Below are 18,674 nucleotides of genomic sequence, written 5' to 3'. Positions count from 1 at the left end.
CGATCACGACGCCAACAACGAACGCAGAGTCGACCGACGCCACATACCGACGCGCAGGGGTACTGCTATGAAAAAAATTATCCGGATCCAGTCTGACGCCTGGGGGTAATTCTAAGGTAAGGAATCTATAACTAAAATATGTTTCTTACAAATATAAGCCCTCCCCGTTGGCTCTCCTTTAGATACGGGGCCAACTTCCACCAGACTCCCTGGTCATCACCACTGCTCACAAGCCAGCGGAGAGGCCCGCGCCACCCGATAAGGAAAGCAAACGTATAGATGTGGCGATTGAAAAGGGTTGCAGCACAATTCACCAACCATTGGCGTATATCTCCAACTCTTTGGGTCTTCTTGCTTGATATGAACATGCTCACTGGAACGAGATGGAAGACCTACTCTGCCGTCTTCCACATGAGCACAAGAAACGGGATCAGCAACTTGTCGCTGAAGGCAAGCTTATACCGAACACATCCATCCGCTGTGCTTTGGACTCAGCTGACCCTGCAGTTACGGGTATTAATACTAGCATCCTACTACGAAGGCATGCATGGAGGGGCATTATTTGTTTCAAACCAGAAGTTCAACAAAATATGATAAACATGCCATTCGATAAGGAACATCTGTTTAGTCCTCAGGTGGACCAAATATTAGAAAAAAAGACACCGAGACTGGAAAATCAATAAGAGGGGCATACATCTGCTCCCATTGGCTCATTCGGCCACCCCAGCTACTATGGAGGTTCCAAAGCCACCTCTTCTGAAACCTCCACCTCATACCAAAGTCAACATACCTCCCCTGAGGGTTATTTCCGAGGGCCCTACAGAGGTAACAATTCCAGATGTTGAGGCAAGGGTGCCTCCCCACGCAGAACAACACCCACCACCAAACAATGACTTTCTCTCTTACCTCCTAACCACGTTACACCAGTTGGAGGTCGCTTGCAACATTTTCAGCCACATGGCAAACAGTTAATTCAGACCAGTGGGTGTCTGATATTATCCAACATGGCCATTGTCTGGAGCTCCTTACCACGCCTCCCAACATTCCAACGCACAATCGCAGGCTATCACGAGAATATCAAATATTGCTTAAACAGGAGGTTCAACCTCTCCTCCTCAAAGGAGCTATAAAGCCTCTCCCTATATGTCACCAGGGTTCAGTAGTGTACTCTCTATTCATCCCAATACCCAAGAAGGACATCTCTTAATGGACAATTCTAGACCTCAGGCCCCTAAATGAATACATACTGTCAGAGCACTTCCACATGGTAACTCTACAAGATGTGATCCCACTTCTCCAACAAAGCCACTTTATGGCTGCACTAGACCTTAGAGGATGCCATTTCTCACACACCAATGCTTCCAACACATCGCAGATATCTCATCTCATGTTTGTAGTGGGCGTCAAACATTACCAGTTCAAAGTCTTCCCTTTCGGGGTTACTATAGCACCTCAGGTATTCACTAAATGCTTTGTAGTGGTGGCCTCTCACCTATGCAGAACAAAAAATCCACGTATTTTCATATCTGGAAGATTGGCTTATCAAAGCCAGCACTCACCAACAGTGTCAATACCACACTTATATCACAATAGATCTGCTCCATCGCTTAGGGTTCACCATCAATTCCACCAAGTCTCACCTTCAACAGCTACAGGTGGCACCTTATCTAGGGTCTATTCTAAACACACAATAGCTTCTCCCAATGCTGCAAGAATCAAGTCTTTTCAGGCATTAATACCCGTTTAAACCAAATAACCAACTCAAGTCAGGACAGGCATGTGTCTCTTAGGCATAATGGCATCCTGCATTGCCATAGTACCCCATGCGCATTTACACATGCGTGTCTTGCAGGAATGCTTAGCTCAACAGTGGTCTAGGGTAATTTGAAAAATCTAGTGTTGATAGGTCGCCACACTCATCCCTCTCTGCAGTAGTGAAACATCAAAAACCTTTTACGGGGGCGGCTCTTCCTCGACCCTGTTCCCCACATCATTGTCACAATGAACGCATCACTCACAGGTTGAGGTGCACACTTGCAGGATCTCACAGTACAGGGACTAAGGGGGAACAAATACTTGGGTCGCCACATCAACTACCTAGAGCTTCAAGCTGTTCACCTAGCATTGAAAGCCTTCTTACCTCACCTTATCAGTAAGGTTGTCTTAGTCCGGACGGACAATATGACATCCATGTACTATCTACAGAAAGGAGGGGGGTCATGTTCTCCACAACTATCTCATCTATCTCAGACCCTTTGGCGCTGGGCGCTCCATCACAACGTTCATCTGTTAACGGAGTACCTTCCTCGAACAGACAACGTTTTTGCTGACCACGAGTGAGATGAGGATTCCCTCAAATAGATCTGTTCGCATTCGCGGACAACGCCAAATTCCCAAACTTTGCCTCCAGGTTCCCACTCTCACAATCTAGCAGCAATTCACTATGGATGAATTGGTCGGGACAGTTGACTACACTTTTCCTCCTTTCCCTCTTCTTCCATTTCTGGTTTGGAAGCTCAAGCAAAAGTCTCTCACACTCATACTAGCAGCTCCCACATGGTCTAGTCAGCCCTGGTTCACAACATTGCTGGACCTCTCTGTAGTTCCCCATGCAAAAGTCCCCAACAGGCCGTTACTTCTCACTCAGAACAATGGAGAAAAAAGGCACCCAGATCCCAAGTTTCGCAACCATGGCATCCTGCTCCTGAGGTCATAGAGTTCGGTTACCTCAATCTCCCACATGAATGTATGACCATTCTTAAAGAAGACCGTAGACCTACCATTCGAGCATGCTACACAGCTAATTGTATGTTATTGTCTCTCAAAACAAATTGATCCTTCAAATGCCACAATACAGAACTTTGTCTGTTGCTTGCTTCATTTAAAACTCTCTGGGCTAGCATTTACTTCCATAAGGTTACATCTCGCCACAGTAGCTGCCTATCTCCCAAATAGGCAACATGTTTCTTTATTAAAAAATTCATGGAAGGTCTTAAGAGTAATTCCACCACTGGTTCCACCGAAACCCCACTGGAATCTTAATACTGGTCTTGCGCGACTCATGGGGCCTCCATTTGTGACACTGCATACCTGCCCCCTTCAATTTCTCTCTTGGATGGTGGTATTTTTAATTGCTATTACCTCACAAAGACGTGTTAGTGAGCTACAGGCACAAACCTTAAAAGAACCCTACTTCCAGCTACACACAGACAGGGTGGCCCTCCGAACTAGCTCCAAATGTTTTTTTAAGGTCGTCTCTCATTTCCACCTCAGACATTTGTGAGCTACTGTTTTTTCCCCTCAACCATAGTCAGTTGCAATGAGGGCTCTCCATATATTAGGAGTCAAAAGAGCCCTCATGTACTACATTGATAAACCTAAAACCTTTAGAAACACTAAACAACTATTTGTTACTTTCACGCCACCTTATATAAAAAAAAAAAAGGTTATACCCAAATCGGGTATTGCCAGATGGATGTTAAGTGCATTCAAACATGTTACTCTAAAGCCAAAATAATCCTTCCTGCACCTTCTAGAGCACACTATACTCGAAAGAAAGAAGCATCTTTGGCTTTCCTAGGAGACATTCCAATAGCTTGCATATATAAAGCAGCTACATGGTCTACACCACAAACTTTACTGAAGCATTATTGTGTGGCTGTTTTAGCACGCCAACAAGCTAATGTGAGTCAAGCAGTACTACGTACACTTTTTCAAAGAACTCCAAAGCCCACAGGTTAGCCACCACTTCTGAGGGAGGACTGTTTTACAGTCTATGCAAAGCATGTGAATCTACAGTCACACGTGCCTTGAACAGAATATGTTACTTACCCTGTAAGCATCTATTTGTGGTAGGTAGTGCTGTAGATTCATATGCACCCACCCTCCTCCTCAGACACCTGTGCCCATTGCAGTTTATTTTCTCTTTGTATACGCATGAACATTTCTTTACTTTTACACTCCATTCTCACCCGCCTGTGGGAAATCAGTCTGACAATGGAGTCGATGCCCATGCACATTATCACCAAGAGGAGAAGTCACTATACTTCATGACTCAAAAGATTTCTTAGAAGAAAAACAACTTGCTCACATCCATACCCAACACCAGATAGCAGAAATATGCAAAGCATGTGAATCTACATCACTTCATGCCACGAACAGATGCTCACAGAGTAAGTAACATATTCCTTAATAACTAGTCAAGTCAATACAAAGTTTATTGTACAGATTACTTAAAACCGTGACCACAGAAAACATTTAAAAAGAAGAAACATATTAACAAAGGCAAAAGAGAATAATGGTTCCTTTCAAGACCCTATAGTGTAGCTGGCGTATTATGTCCAAAAACAGAAAACTCTTGGTGTACAGGCTTTCGCTCTACCTTCTTCCCTTTCCCTTATCTTTTATGGAAATAATGAATAAAAATGAGTTAAAAATCCACCATAAAATGGATTAAGTGTTTCAACTAAGAAAAAACTCAATTACAGCGTGGTCAAACTCTACAATACTTAATGTCCGCTAAGAGTTAACGGTTCATGATCATTTCAGTGGTTTGTTGTGAGTTTTTAAGGAAGTCCTGCACTGCTTTGAAAACTTTGCCTATTCTTGCCAATTCGAGTATAACGGTGGTGCTAAAAATCCAGTTCATTGCATGTTCTTACTCCATGAATTAAGAAGAGTGGCTTTAATAAGGATTGACGGGAGTCGAGCAACATCAGACAGCTGCACACTAGATGTAACAACGTTTCCGATTTGTAGCCGCAAAGTCTGCACTTAACTACTTTAGAAAGCAGCGGCCAGTTGGGAATAAAGTCTTTGATATGTAATGCCAGCATCCTTACTGCCAAGATTTGGGTCAGGCAAGCTTTCCCTATTGTGCAGTTAAGGTAAGGTTGTGCCCGAAGTCCAACTTGGCTGTTATTGTTGTATGATGCTGCCAGGGCCCTTAATATTTCAAAAAACAATTGGTCCTTCAAAATCACTTTGGTGTAAGAACAATGAATATAGACCGGAATCAGCCTATATTAATTGGAAATGTCCAGCCGGACATATAGATTTAATAATGTACGTGATGAATTGGATATACAATAAACAGAATAGAGTGGGACACAGTCCTGTGTCCTTCAACAAACAAAATATTTGAAGACTATCACAATTTTGAAGACATTTTTCAGGCTAAACAAACTAGGTTAACGCCGATAGAAAATAAAGGGGCAAGATTTTTAGACGGTAAACAGTCGTGCACAATTTTTAACTCATGTGTTTAACATGCATGCTGTTCGGCAGGTCGACGACGTTTCGATCTATTAAAAGATATATAGATCATCATCAGGACTAATTAATGACAAGCCTGAGAGCGCACTGCCTGTAAAAAATGGAAAGAACGTGAGAGGAGGCAGGAAGGAGAACATTAAAATCTCAACAGAGATAGGGAAACGGTGTACCACACAGTGTACTCAAAAGTGCAAAGTCAGTTGGTGCAGGTTATATCAGAAAGATCATTCACTACGAATCTAAGCAAAGCTTAAGCAAAAACCAGGAATAAAGCAATGTCTCCTTAATTTATTCAACATGACAATGTCAAATCCAGATAGGAGAAAGAAGGTTGATAATTTATTCAAAACTTTAAAGGTGACATAGTGCGTACCATCTAAGCTTTGCTTAGATTCGTAGTGAATGATCTTTCTGATATAACCTGCACCAACTGACTTTGCACTTTTGAGTACACTGTGTGGTACACTGTTTCCCTATCTCCGTTGAGATTTTAATGTTCTCCTTCCTGCCTCCTCTCCCGTTCTTTCCTTTTTTTACAGGTAGTGCGCTCTCAGGCTTGTCATTAATTAGTCCTGATGATGATCTATATATCTTTTAATAGATCGAAACGTCGTCGACCTGCTGAACAGCATGCATGTTAAACACATGAGTTAAAAATTGTGCATGACTGTTTTCCGTCTAAAAAGCTTGCCCCTTTATTTTCTATCGGCGTTAAGCTAGTTTGTTTAGCCTGAAAAATGTCTTCAAAATTGTGATTGTCTTTAAATGTGTTGTTTGTTGAAGGACACAGGACTGTGTCCTACTCTATTTAGTTTTTTGTATATCCAATTCATCACGTACATTATTAAATCTATATGTCCGGCTGGACATTTCCAATTAATATAGCGCTGATTCCGGTCTATATTCATTGTTCTTACACCAAAGTGATTTTGAAGAACCAATTGTTTTTCGAAATAGTAAGCACCCTAGGTCCTTCTCACCTAACGGGTTTTCCCTTGTTTATAATTAATGCCAGGGCCCTTAATGGCGGTGTGGAATTCGTTTTTTGCAAGTCCGTGGTCTTAGAAAGTAGTTTAGACTGTTTTTTAATTATGCTTTTTATTGCAGTAGACGTAATTGAAGAAGTGTTTTTCCTTAATAACTACTAATTTGGTCCATCATTTCCATGGTCCATCACTTTCTTTATTTCTTTGTGTGTTTGAGAAATGGCAGGAATTAAGTAGCTGCTTTTACTTGTTCATCTAAGCCATTTTTGGGAGGTGATCAGCCAGATTTGCCATTTGGAGAGGCCTGGGTCGAGTGTCGAGGCCCAGGGAGCAGCTGTCAAGCGTGGTGGAAAGGAAGAAAAGACTCAGTGTAGTTTTCATTGGATCGAAAGGTAGTAAGGAAAGAGTATTGGCAGCAAGCCATTGCTGCGAAAGCAATGCATTTTAAATATTGCAGTAGGCTAAAGCAGCATTGTTGTAACCTGAAGTGATCATTCCAATGGAATACATGCAATAGCAAACATTAGGTTGGGGGCACTGCCATGGTTTAAGCACATATAAATGCAATGCAGTTACACAGCAAAATCAGAAATTTGACCCATTTCAGCCGTTTTCTAGGGCTGCTATGGGGATTGTTCAGAGTATCTGTTCAGGCCTTTGCTTCTTCCAAACCTGGCTCCCCATGCTTAGGATTTTAATTGGAGGGGAACTACAGAGCCCCAAAAGTCCTTCTACATCTCAGAATCTAAAAAATCACTAATGTTTGTCATTAGAGGTAACCAAACGGGGTCTCCCTTAGCTTACAATTTGGGATTTTCTTACCATTGTGTGCCTTAATCATGTGCTACGTTTGAAAAAGTCCATGAGACCTGTAAAACCTCGACAAAGCATTACCTGCAATTTTAGCACTGTTAACTTTCTCTTCTTCCCCTGACAACTCATCACCACCCTAGTCTTAGAGAAGTTTGTGTGAGTCAGTTAGCTACCATTAACCTGCAATTGTCTCTTCTATGATGGAATAAAAAAGATCATGAACTGCTTAATATCAATATATTAGTAGTCCATTGGAGACCACAAAATCTGAAATTCGAAGCCTGTTAAATGTCAAATGGTATTTGATCTCAAAGAAGGATGTTGTCTGCCTGATAACACAAATTTCTGACCTTTTGGTGGAAATAAACCTTACATTCGGATTCACACATGCACCAGATTGAGATGAAGGGGTCTGGGACACAGCCCTGCCACACTCACTTGTAAAACTCATTTTGGTCCAAGAACAGCTGTTCATAAATGCTTTTGTCCGTTGTTATTGCTGGTTCATCAAAACTACATTTTAGAGCTCTCCCTATCTTGATAACATATTGAATAAAATAGACATGTCTACTATGTCAGAGTTGGTGCTGAAGTTTACGAAAGCACAGTGCACCAGCACTACACCCCCTCTTAATGAGCACCTTAAAACACTGTGGCACTATAGAAACACCCATCAAAGACCATTTACTCCCTAGTTCACATTTGAAATAACCAAATATATGTGAACCAAGCTAACCCTCTGCTACCTTGCCAACTAAAATAAAGTTTGAAAATGTTAAAAGCATAACCACAAAAATAATAAAAGTAGCACACGAAAAGAACAAGTTTGTGCGCAAAAAATGGTAGAGCACTTGGTTTAAAAGCACAGATGCACTGCACAAATGTGAATGCTTCATCCAAAGTTTTGCTAGGGTTGTAGCACAGGCTTTCTCCACCCAAAAACTTTTTTTCCTGCAGTGCCGCAAAAAAAACCTTTGCTCATTGAGCTCTGTTTCCTCTTTGCTTAGCTCTACAACATTGTGAATAATACACATTGGCCTGAGAAGCCTAGGGAAGATGTCACATGACATTACTAGTAGTATGTCTGTGTAAGTGTCATCCATCCTGTTGCCAATGTATGTGAATTACAAAACGTACTACATCTACACCTATACCTAGGTGTAATTTTACATGTTAAGTTTTTCTACTTTCTTTGTAAATTTGCCCCGTCTGAAAGAGAGTGTAGTCATAGATTCCTTAACTTTGGAATTACCCCCAGGCATCAGATCGGATCCAGAGAATTTTTCTTCAGCAATACCCCTGCGCATCGGTAGATGGCGTCGGTTGACTCCGCGTCAGTCGTCCGCATCGTGGTCACCGGAATGACATCACGGTACCTACTTAGAAGCCGCCCCTGCATGCGGACGTCTGTTCTTTCTTTTTCTGCGCTAGCCTAGCGCAGATCCAGAGAGAGCTTGCACCTTGGTCATTTTTTTACAAAACTTTTTTCGTCTTTTGTTGACTTCTTGCGTCTGGTGCCGGAGGGAATGTCACATCATCAAACCGGATTCAAGCCTTGTAACTCTTGTCACAACCTGATGTCCGTAATGGATCCTCACCTCAGTGTGCCTCTGGTGCCTGGAGCTCAACCACGAACCGAAGTCGTGCTCCGACTGTTGAACCATGAATCGGCTGATGAGCCGTCCCAAAAGCTTTTGGAGGGTCAGCAGTCGGCTCCGCGTCGCTCCCGGTCTCGAGACCAGTTGCGGAGCCAACACACCTCGTTCGCACTCCTTGGGTAAGTCGAAACACAAGAAGAAAGCGAAGAAGCAACGTCGCTCTTCGCCTTCTCCCCATCGGTCGGCTGACGCAACGCGGGACCCAGAGCATCGTCACTCTAAGGCTCCGTCTCCGGTATGTACCCAGGCTTGGATCCGGATCGACGCCAGTCGACCTTACTCGACCAATATCAATCCTATCAAGGTTAAGATTCATTAGTCCTATTAAGATTTCCACTACCTGGACATTTTCTAATGCCCCCACCAATGTTTCTTGCTCTCGCACCATATGTTTTACTCACTTTCTTAGATGCAGCTTGAACCTGCTTTTATGCAACCAAAGGCTGTGGGTCTGCACCAATGTCTTGCAAGTGCCCACCAGCATCTGAAAGAAACACGTTAGTTAGATTCCTCACCTTAGAATATCCCCAGGCGTCAGACTGGATCCGGAAGATTTTTCGTCAGCAATACCCCTTGCGCGTCGCTAGGCGTCGTCTGCGGCTCCGCGTCCGTCGTCGGCGTCGTGCGCCGGGATGACGTCGTCGGAGTACTTAGACGCCGCCCTCGCGCGCTGACGTCAGTTCTTCTTTTTTCCGCGCCAGTAAGCGCAGATCCGGGAGAGCTACCCCTTTTAGTCTTTTTTGACTAAATCTTTTTTGATCATTTTTGATCCTTGTCTGTCGACATCTGGTGCCGGTAGGATGCCTGGGTTCAAGGCTTGCGAGGATTGTCATCGACTGATGTCGGTGACCGATCACCACCGCCGGTGCCTCTACTGCTTAGGCCCCGACCACGACGCGGAGTCGTGCAACGACTGTCAGGCCCTGACTTCGAAGGCTAGGCGGGAGCGGTCCCGCAAGCTTCTCGAGCTTCGCCACTCTGCTCCGCGTCGTGCGCGATCCCGGTCCAGGAGGAGGTCCAAGGATCGCTCGCGGAGCCCTAGCCGACGCCATCGCTCGTCCGGCTCCAAGTCGTCGGGTAAGTCCAAACGCTCAAAGAAGTCCAAGAGGCGACATCGCTCTTCGGACTCCCCTCGCCGGTCGCGCGACTCGGCCGAGGGTCAGGGTGGTTCCACCCCCGCGGCTCCGGCGGAGCCGCAGGTGCCGCGTCCGCCCCCATACCTTCCGGTCCCTGGGGTTGACGCGGCGCCGGCGGAGATCAGTGCCTTCCTCTCGGCCATGAGGAGCCTGGCCCCGCCGTCGACGCCCGCTGGCGCGCCTTCGGGCCCCGCGGACTCGACTGGGCGACCTCGCGTGCCGGCGGCTCCGGCCCCGGCGCCGTCGACGACTCCGGTCTCGACGCCGCAGGTCCCCGCGGGGCCCTTGCCTGGGCCCCAGTCGACGCCGGTTGACCTAGTCACTCCTCCACCGGCGCCGACGCCTGAACCACCGACGCCGGCGCCGCCGACGCCTGTGACGCCGACACCCCAGTTTAGCCCTCATCCGGACCCGACGCCGGCACGGCGTCCGCCGACGCCGCATCCGACGCCGCTTGAGTCCTACCATCTCTACAGTCCGGTTCCGATCATTCCTCCTGTTTATCAGGAATCGGAAGAAGGGGGCGACTGGGAGGGGTTCGAGGACCCTCTGGCTGTTCAGTCACAGCTTTCTCAGGACTGGGCAGATGAACTGGGGGAGGCCAGTGGGCTGGACACCTCGCCAGACACTGGATTCACTTCTCCTCCGACCGTGGCTTCGGAGGAGGGTGCAGCATTTTCTGTGGTGCTGCGCAAGGCGGCCGAGGCCCTTGGGCTCGAGTTGCCTGCCGTGGCTGTGAGGACTAACATCCTCACTGAGGTGCTTCAAACCTCAGCAAGCTCCACTGAGCCTCTGCTGCCGTTCAACGAGGCCCTCACTGACGTTCTGCAGGGCACCTGGTCCAAGCCCTCCACAGTTCCTCCTGTGGATCGGAACGTTGCCAGGCGCCACCGCCCTGCTCCGGGCGACCCCAGTTTCCTGTCCCAACACCCCACCCCCGAGAGTCTGGTTATCCAGGCCTCTACCTCCCAATCCTCCTTCCCGACCGCTCCGCCGGACCGGGATTCCAAGAGACTCGAGCAGTTTGGCAAGAAACTGTTTTCGTCCCTTAGTTTGGGCCTGCGGTCCTTAAATACCGCCTGTCTCTTGGACCGTTATTCCCATTCCCTGTGGGATACGGTGGAGGACGTGCTGCCCCTGTGTCCGGAGGAGGTCCGGACGTGTCTTACCCAGGTTTTGGCCGATGGGAGGGATGCAGCACGGCACGCCATACGATGTGGGCTTGACACCACGGACTCGCTGGGTCGGGCGATTTCGACCACGGTGGCGCTCCGCCGCCACGCCTGGATGCGGTCCACGTCATTTTCCGGGGATGTCCAGACCACCCTCATGGACATGCCCTTTGATGGCACTCGCCTATTTGGTGAGAAGGCGGACAGTGCGCTGAACCGCTTTAAGGACTCCCGGGCTACGGCCAAGTCCTTGGGCCTCTCGGCTCCGCGGGCGCACACCTCCGCTTTTCGCCCCTTTCGTGGCCAAGGAAGGGGCGCCTCCTCACGTCCGCAAAGCCACCAGCCGCAGAACCAACCTGCGCGCGGTCGCGGACGTGGCTTCCGCCGTGGCGGAAATGGAGGCCGACGTGGTCAGCCCACTTCCACCCCTGCAGCATCCGCCTCAAAGCCCTCCTAGTCCGAGCTCTCAGGCCCATACCACGCCAGTGGGCGGCAGAGTTCGCCATCACCTGCTCCACTGGCGGTCCATAACATCGGACAGGTGGGTGCTGCAAATCGTCCGAAGGGGCTACTCCCTCCCCTTCGAGACGACCCCTCCAGCCATGCCACCGCAGCACCACCGTATCTCGGGGGATCATTTGCATCTTCTCCGCGAGGAAGTTTCGGCTCTCTTGGCCAAGGGGGCCGTCGAGCGCGTTCCGAGTCCAGAAGTAGGTCGTGGTTGTTATTCCCACTACTTTCTGGTTCCCAAGAAGGGCAAAGGGGGCCTACGCCCTATCTTGGACCTCCGGAACGTCAATGCCTTCCTCCGAAAGGAAAGGTTCAAGATGCTCACGTTGGCTCAGGTTTTAGCTGCCCTAGACCCTGGAGACTGGATGGTAGCGTTGGACTTGCAGGACGCATATTTCCATATCCCCGTCCTGCCGGCCCACCGGCGTTACCTGCGGTTCACGGTGGGCCAAGAGCACTTTCAGTTTACCGTGCTCCCCTTCGGCCTCACCAGTGCCCCTCGGGTGTTCACGAAAGTGATGGCGGTGGTCGCAGCTCATCTGCGCAGATCAGGGGTTCCAGTCTTCCCCTATCTCGACGACTGGTTGTTGAAGGCGGGCTCGCCCCAGGCAGTCGTCTCCCACCTCCAGACTACGGCGGATCTCCTGCATTTGCTGGGGTTTTCCATCAACGTGCCGAAGTCACACTTGAGTCCCTCTCAGAAGCTCCTCTTCATCGGAGCGGTTCTCGATTCGGCGCAGTTCCGGGTCCATCCACCGGAACAGCGGGTCCGGGATATACGGGCCCTGATTCCCATCTTTCGGCCTCTATCCCGGGTTTCGGTCAGGCTAGTGTTGCGGCTTCTGGGGCTGATGGCTTCCTGCATCCTACTAGTGCATCACGCCAGGCGGCGCATGCGGGCTCTGCAGTGGGACCTGAAGTTTCAGTGGGCCCAGCATCACGGCAACCTGTCCGACCATGTCTTGATCTCGGAGGGCACTGCACAGCAGTTGCAGTGGTGGCTCACGGACCGCGAGTGGGTCAAGGGCAAGAGCCTCTCCCTTCCCCAACCAGAGCATGTCGTAGTGACGGATGCGTCCCTCCTGGGATGGGGTGGCCATATGGGAGAGGCGGAGATCAGAGGCCTCTGGTCTCCGGCGGAGTCTCGTCTCCACATCAACCTGTTGGAGTTGAGAGCGATCCGGCTTGCACTGAAAGCCTTCCTTCCCTCTGTCAGGGGAAGTGTCGTGCAGGTGTTCACGGACAACACCACCGCCATGTGGTACTGCAACAAACAGGGCGGGGTGGGGTCGTGGACCCTTTGTCAGGAGGCTCTGCGCCTCTGGACATGGCTGGAACACCAGGGCGTCACCCTGGTGGTTCAACATCTGGCGGGCTCTCTGAACGCCAGAGCAGACGAACTCAGCCGCCGGTGCATGATGGATCACGAATGGCGTCTGAACTCCGAAGTGGCGCAAGGCCTCTTTCAGCAGTGGGGAGAGCCTTGGTTAGATCTATTCGCCACCGAAGAGAACGCGCAATGTCAGCAGTTCTGCGCGTTGGAATTTCCAAGGCGGCACTCGCTCGGCGACGCTTTTCGTCACGAGTGGAGTTGCGGTCTGTTGTACGCCTTTCCGCCTATACCACTTCTGCCCAGAGTGCTGAAGAAGATCAGGCACGACCGGGCCCAAGTCATCTTGGTGGCTCCGGATTGGGCACGAAGATACTGGTATCCCGAGCTACTCAGTCTGTTGACCGATCCCCCGATACGTCTGCCCCTTCGGGAGGATCTTCTGTCGCAGCAGCAGGGGACGGTCCTCCACCCGAACCTGTCCAGCCTCCACCTCCATGCGTGGAGATTGAGCGGCGGCAGTTGATGCCATTTGACTTGCCTCCTGAAGTCTGTGATATCATTCTGGCAGCCAGGCGTCCCTCCACAAAGTCGGTATACGCCTGCCGGTGGAACAAATTTGTGGCATGGTGCACAGCAAAGGCTGTGGATCCCCTTTCCGCCCCTCTTTCTGAGGTTCTCCTCTTCCTTCTTTCTCTGGCCCAGCAGGGCTCTGCCCTGGGCACCCTGAAAGGTTATCTTGCTGCCATCTCCGCCTTCTTGCGGCTTCCTGATCAGCCTTCTCTTTTCAAGTCCCCTGTGGTTACACGCTTTCTCAAAGGCATTACACATACGTTCCCTCCTGTCCCTTTTGTAATGCCTCAGTGGGACTTGAATCTGGTCTTGACATTCCTGATGTGTGCTCCCTTCGAGCCTCTTCACAATTGCCCTCTTCGTCTTCTGACTCTTAAGACTGCTTTTCTGGTAGCCATCACCTCGGCTAGACGGGTGAGTGAGCTCCAGGCTTTATCTTCAAAGCCTCCTTTTCTATCTGTTCATCCGGACAAGGTTGTCCTTCGGCCTCGTCCCTCCTTTCTTCCTAAAGTGGTGACTCCTTTTCACCTTGGGCAGTCTGTCACCTTGCCCACCTTCTTTCCGCCTCCGCATCCTTCCAAAGAGGAAGAGAGGCTCCACCGTCTGGACCCAAAACGTGCGCTCTCCTTTTATCTGGACCGCACAAAACAGTTCCGGGTGGACGACCAGCTTTTTGTTGGGTACGTGGGCGCTAAGAAGGGGAAAGCTGTGCACAAACGGACCATCTCTCGGTGGGTCGTTTTGTGTATAAAACTTTGCTATTCCTTGGCTAAAAAAGACCCTCCTGTTGGGCTGCGCGCCCATTCTACTCGGGCCACTGCGGCTACTACTGCCTTGGGACGGGGAGTCCCTTTGCAGGACATCTGTCAGGCGGCGACGTGGGCTTCGCTACACACGTTTGCCAGGCATTATTGCCTTGACAGCCAAGTCCGGAGGGATGGCTTCTTTGGCCGTTCTGTCCTCCAGGACTTTCTGGTGTGATCTTGGTTCGCAGACCCACCACCGGGGATGGTATTGCTTGGGTATCTATTCTAAGGTGAGGAATCTAACTAACGTGTTTCTTTCAGATGAACAAGTTACTTACCTTCGGTAACGATGTATCTGTAAGAAACATTAGTTAGTTAGATTCCTCACCGACCCTCCCATCCTCCCCGTTCTGCGAACTGACATCTAGGGTTAAGGTTATCCTTTTCAGGCCCCTAGATTTTATTTTTGGCACCAGTGTCGGTCTTTGCATGGCTCTGCGTTCCTGGCGCGGAAGGCTATGTACAAGAACTGACGTCAGCGCGCGAGGGCGGCGTCTAAGTACTCCGACGACGTCATCCCGGCGCACGACGCCGACGACGGACGCGGAGCCGCAGACGACGCCTAGCGACGCGCAAGGGGTATTGCTGACGAAAAATCTTCCGGATCCAGTCTGACGCCTGGGGATATTCTAAGGTGAGGAATCTAACTAACTAATGTTTCTTACAGATACATCGTTACCGAAGGTAAGTAACTTGTTCTTCGGTAACAGATAATGTGAGGAAACAGTGGAAGACAATGAAGAGCAATATAATGTCCAGCGTGATGGCCTTTCCTCAGACTGGGAGATGCTTTGGCGATGCCTGTAGATGCTCCTACAGACCCATCACTTGGGGTCTCTCAACCAACGATTTTGTAAAATGCAATGGCTTGATAGACAGGGTGTTTCAAACTTTTTACTTAGCAATGACAATAGCTGTAAAACATTTTTCTCTCTTTGATTTCAAATCTGTCCACCATCCTGTACTATGTTTGGGAGGAGGGTTTCTCTTGTGTGAAGATCCTGGCCGCAGCCACAGCAACAGTGCTATTTTAGACAATACAAATCCCCTGACATATTAGAAGATTGTTTCTTAACCGAGTTAAAATATAATGTTATCTCGGAAGAAACGAAATATGACATTGCTGACAGAGAATACCACAACTTGATATGACTTGCAAAAGAATGAATTCTTTTGTGGCCACCTGTGCTAAAGTTGCAAATACAATGATAGTTTGCTATGTTTAGACACAAACCGTGGCATGATATTTGCCCAGTCCATAAAAAAATGCCAGAAGAGTGCAGGAATCAAGAGCTAGGCATTCAGCACTGGGGGAAAAACGTCCTCTGCACCTTGGATGTGTGAGTGTACTTTGAAACCCCCACCTTTCACTAGCTGGCTGAAGTGCCTGTGCTCAGGATGTGTGGCTTGCTGAGAAGCAAATTCTCCAGACACAAGGTTTAGTCAAGAACACTGCACATGCCCTTCGCCTCCCAGACTTTATTTGGTAAAAATGTGGACAGTGGTATGCAAATCATGAAAACTGCAAAGTGCTTGTGATTATGTCAAAACAGGCCATCCTATGCATCATGTATGAGGCAGACATACATGCACCAAGGATGCAAGTATCAGCTTAGAATTTCGATTCTTGCAGACAGCGTTGCACCTACATGTCTAAACAGAGCTCAGAATAGTAGTGTATCGAGTTTCCTTGGGTGGAAGATAGATGGCAAGCAGCCACAGCTAGTCTTCCAGCAGAGGGGATAACCACATTGGCTCTGTTGGTCAATTTATAGAATGCCAGGTGATGGTTCTTCACAATGATGTGATGTTGCCCAGAGACACGGACCAAAGTTTTTTGATGAGCTAGTTCCAAATATTTGCTCACTTTTTTCTGCCCCTTCTTCAGATTCCAAGGTTCTAGCATAAGTAAAAGACTGAAGGTGCCCTGTTATTTTGGTAGTCTGAGCATCAACCAGGCAGTTATGATTCACACAACTGTGCAAGATGTCTATCCAGTCACAGATGCAAATCATGTTGGATCACTCTTATTAGCCAAAGATCATTGACCAGTCCTTCACCAATACCTGGTAACCTGTCCTCGAGAGCCTGACCACTGAGGACCTAAACTTTGGATCCTTTGTCCTGCCAAACCACTGCTTGTAAGGTGCTCAGGGGACATGCATCTGAGTGCACTCATGCATAAAAATTAAAACAATCTGGTAATGTTGTTACGGCTTGGATCCATTCTTAGTGGCACACCTTCTAATTGGTTTTAGAGTTCTCCTCTACCAGATTGCGCAAGATGGCTATGTGAGGATACCTTCAGAAACCAGAAAAACAACCCTTCTTCTCAAGTAAGAATGAATGCCTGGACTTTTTCACACCTACCCACTTGTGAAAAAGCCATAACTTTCCCTATTCAACATCTAGTAAAGATCCACTGCTGGTAAGAATCTTTCTTACTTGTAACTACATCTCCCCAGAATGTTTCTCTTTCATTCAAATTCAACCTTCTCACTTCTCCCTAAAATTAGGCTGTTACTTCATTACACATTGTTAGCTACAAAAATCTTAGCAACAAAAGCTTCTAGAGGAATTTGAGGTCAAAGGCTTACACTTCATTGGCCAGAGTTGGAGCCATAAAATTAATTGTTGTACTACTGTTCTAACATATATTTCAGATACTTCTCTACCTCACATTGGGGAATAATTCAAGCATATGAATTTGTCACAGATACCAAAGCTGGCTAACTAGTTACAGGTAAGTAATGTCTGCTGTACTGGGATTTGTCTCCTTATAAACTGCATTACATTAAGTAAACTGCTAATTGTAACCCAGTTTTCTGAACAGATGATGTCTGTTTGACAGTCACAGAATACAGAAAACTTAACTTGTACTTTTTTCTCTTTTCAAGAGCCTACGATCCTCAGAACCTTTCTTTTGAACCTCTTATAGTGAACGGAATGTGGACAGATTCAGAGTCTCCACAGGTATTTAATTACTGCTTTCCCATGTCTTGCCTGCTTCAGCCCTACTGTTTCTTCATGTTTCTTTCTCTGCTTCTTTGTCTCTCCTTAATTTTTTTCTGGTTATTTTCATGTTTTTCGAATGTATTTTTTTCTTTGCTTTTCTTTTATTCTATTCGCGCTTGTTTTACAAATAAATGCTCAAAATTGTTTTATGCTTACAGATGTGTTATCTCGGTAGTAGGTAAACAAATCATCCCAGGTATAGTTGGCAAGGTAGAGAAAATAATTGGGATAGTATACATCAAAATTATCATTAAAACAATACAACTCTATGAATGCACTAGGCAAGGCATACCAGGCCCTTGTGATGGTTCTCGGCCACTGTCTGCTTAGTGACCCAGTGGTCTGTTCTATTTTAAAGATTATCCTAGAGACCATGTGATTTTACTGAGCTTTCGTGGATGGTTGAAGGAAAACGCCAAAGGTGATTGGTCAAATGCTTGCAGAAATTACAGCCACTGGCATTTGCTGGGACAGCATTGTAGTCCATCTTTTTTGCCCACAATGCCATTAGCATAGACAGAGGAGTCATTTGGAAACGAACCGTGATCCTGCTCCAATAGTAACAGTCCAGTGTGAATTGGTATGAGGGTTTGCCATAGTCCTAAACGATGACCTATGTTTGGATCCTCTTGAAATGCAGTTGATGGGTTTTGTCAGCATGTAGTTTTTGGTCTGATTTGCAGTGGGTGTACCGGTCAATGACACTTTCTTCCCAGACAAGCTGGTTCTTCGGACGCGAGTGTCATGCTTACCAAACGTTGTGACTCTGTTCAATCTACCCCGGTCAAAGCAGCACCCTTCCACCGGTCTATGCTCCACTTAACCCCTTTAAGGAGGAGGGGAGATTCCATTGCTTGGACACCAAAAGAGCACTGATCTTCTACATCGATTGTACCAAACAACACCTGGTAGACAATCTGCTATCTACGAGATTCATCGGGGCAAAAAAAGGCAAGGCCGTGCAGAAGAAAGCCATTTCCCGTTGGATCATTCTTTGCATCAAGATCTAAAAAGCAGCCTCCAGAAGGTCTGTGAGCCCATGCCACTAGGGTCAAAACTGCTACCAATACATTGGCATGCAGAGTTCCTTTCCTGGACATCTGCCAAGCGGCTACGTGGGTGTTCCTCCATACATTCACAAATCACTGTTGCCTGGACAGCCATGTCCAGTGAGAGGGGCATTTTGCATACTTGGTCCTACAAGACTTCTTGGTCTGAGCCAATTCACAGACCCTCCTCCTAATAGGTAATACTCTGGTACCTTTTCAAAAGGTGACGAATCTGCGGTTCAAAGTCTCTAAGAGAAGAACAAGTTACTCTGTAATGATCTTAATTGTAAGGGGAATTTATAAAGCGCTGGAATCACCCCCGAAGGGGTATCTCCGCGCTGCAGTCAAGAAA

The 18,674-nt window shown here is 47.7% G+C and overlaps 1 protein-coding gene across 3 annotated transcripts in view; it reads left to right on the top strand.

Annotated features, from left to right (window-relative positions):
- The window catches only part of SPTBN2 (spectrin beta, non-erythrocytic 2), a 935,599-nt gene that overhangs the window by 856,644 nt on the left and 60,281 nt on the right, over nucleotides 1-18,674 (top strand). For all 3 annotated transcript variants that reach the window (XM_085625501.1, XM_085625502.1, XM_085625503.1), the window contains one exon: nucleotides 17,156-17,231. In XM_085625501.1, coding sequence (XP_085481627.1) covers nucleotides 17,156-17,231 — 76 coding nt within the window. The remainder of the gene's footprint in view (nucleotides 1-17,155; nucleotides 17,232-18,674) is intronic.

This window comes from Triturus cristatus, chromosome 9 (genome assembly GCF_964204655.1).
Source record: "Triturus cristatus chromosome 9, aTriCri1.1, whole genome shotgun sequence".
NCBI classification, from domain to species: domain Eukaryota; kingdom Metazoa; phylum Chordata; class Amphibia; order Caudata; family Salamandridae; genus Triturus; species Triturus cristatus.
This window is presented reverse-complemented; position numbering and strand designations above follow the sequence as displayed.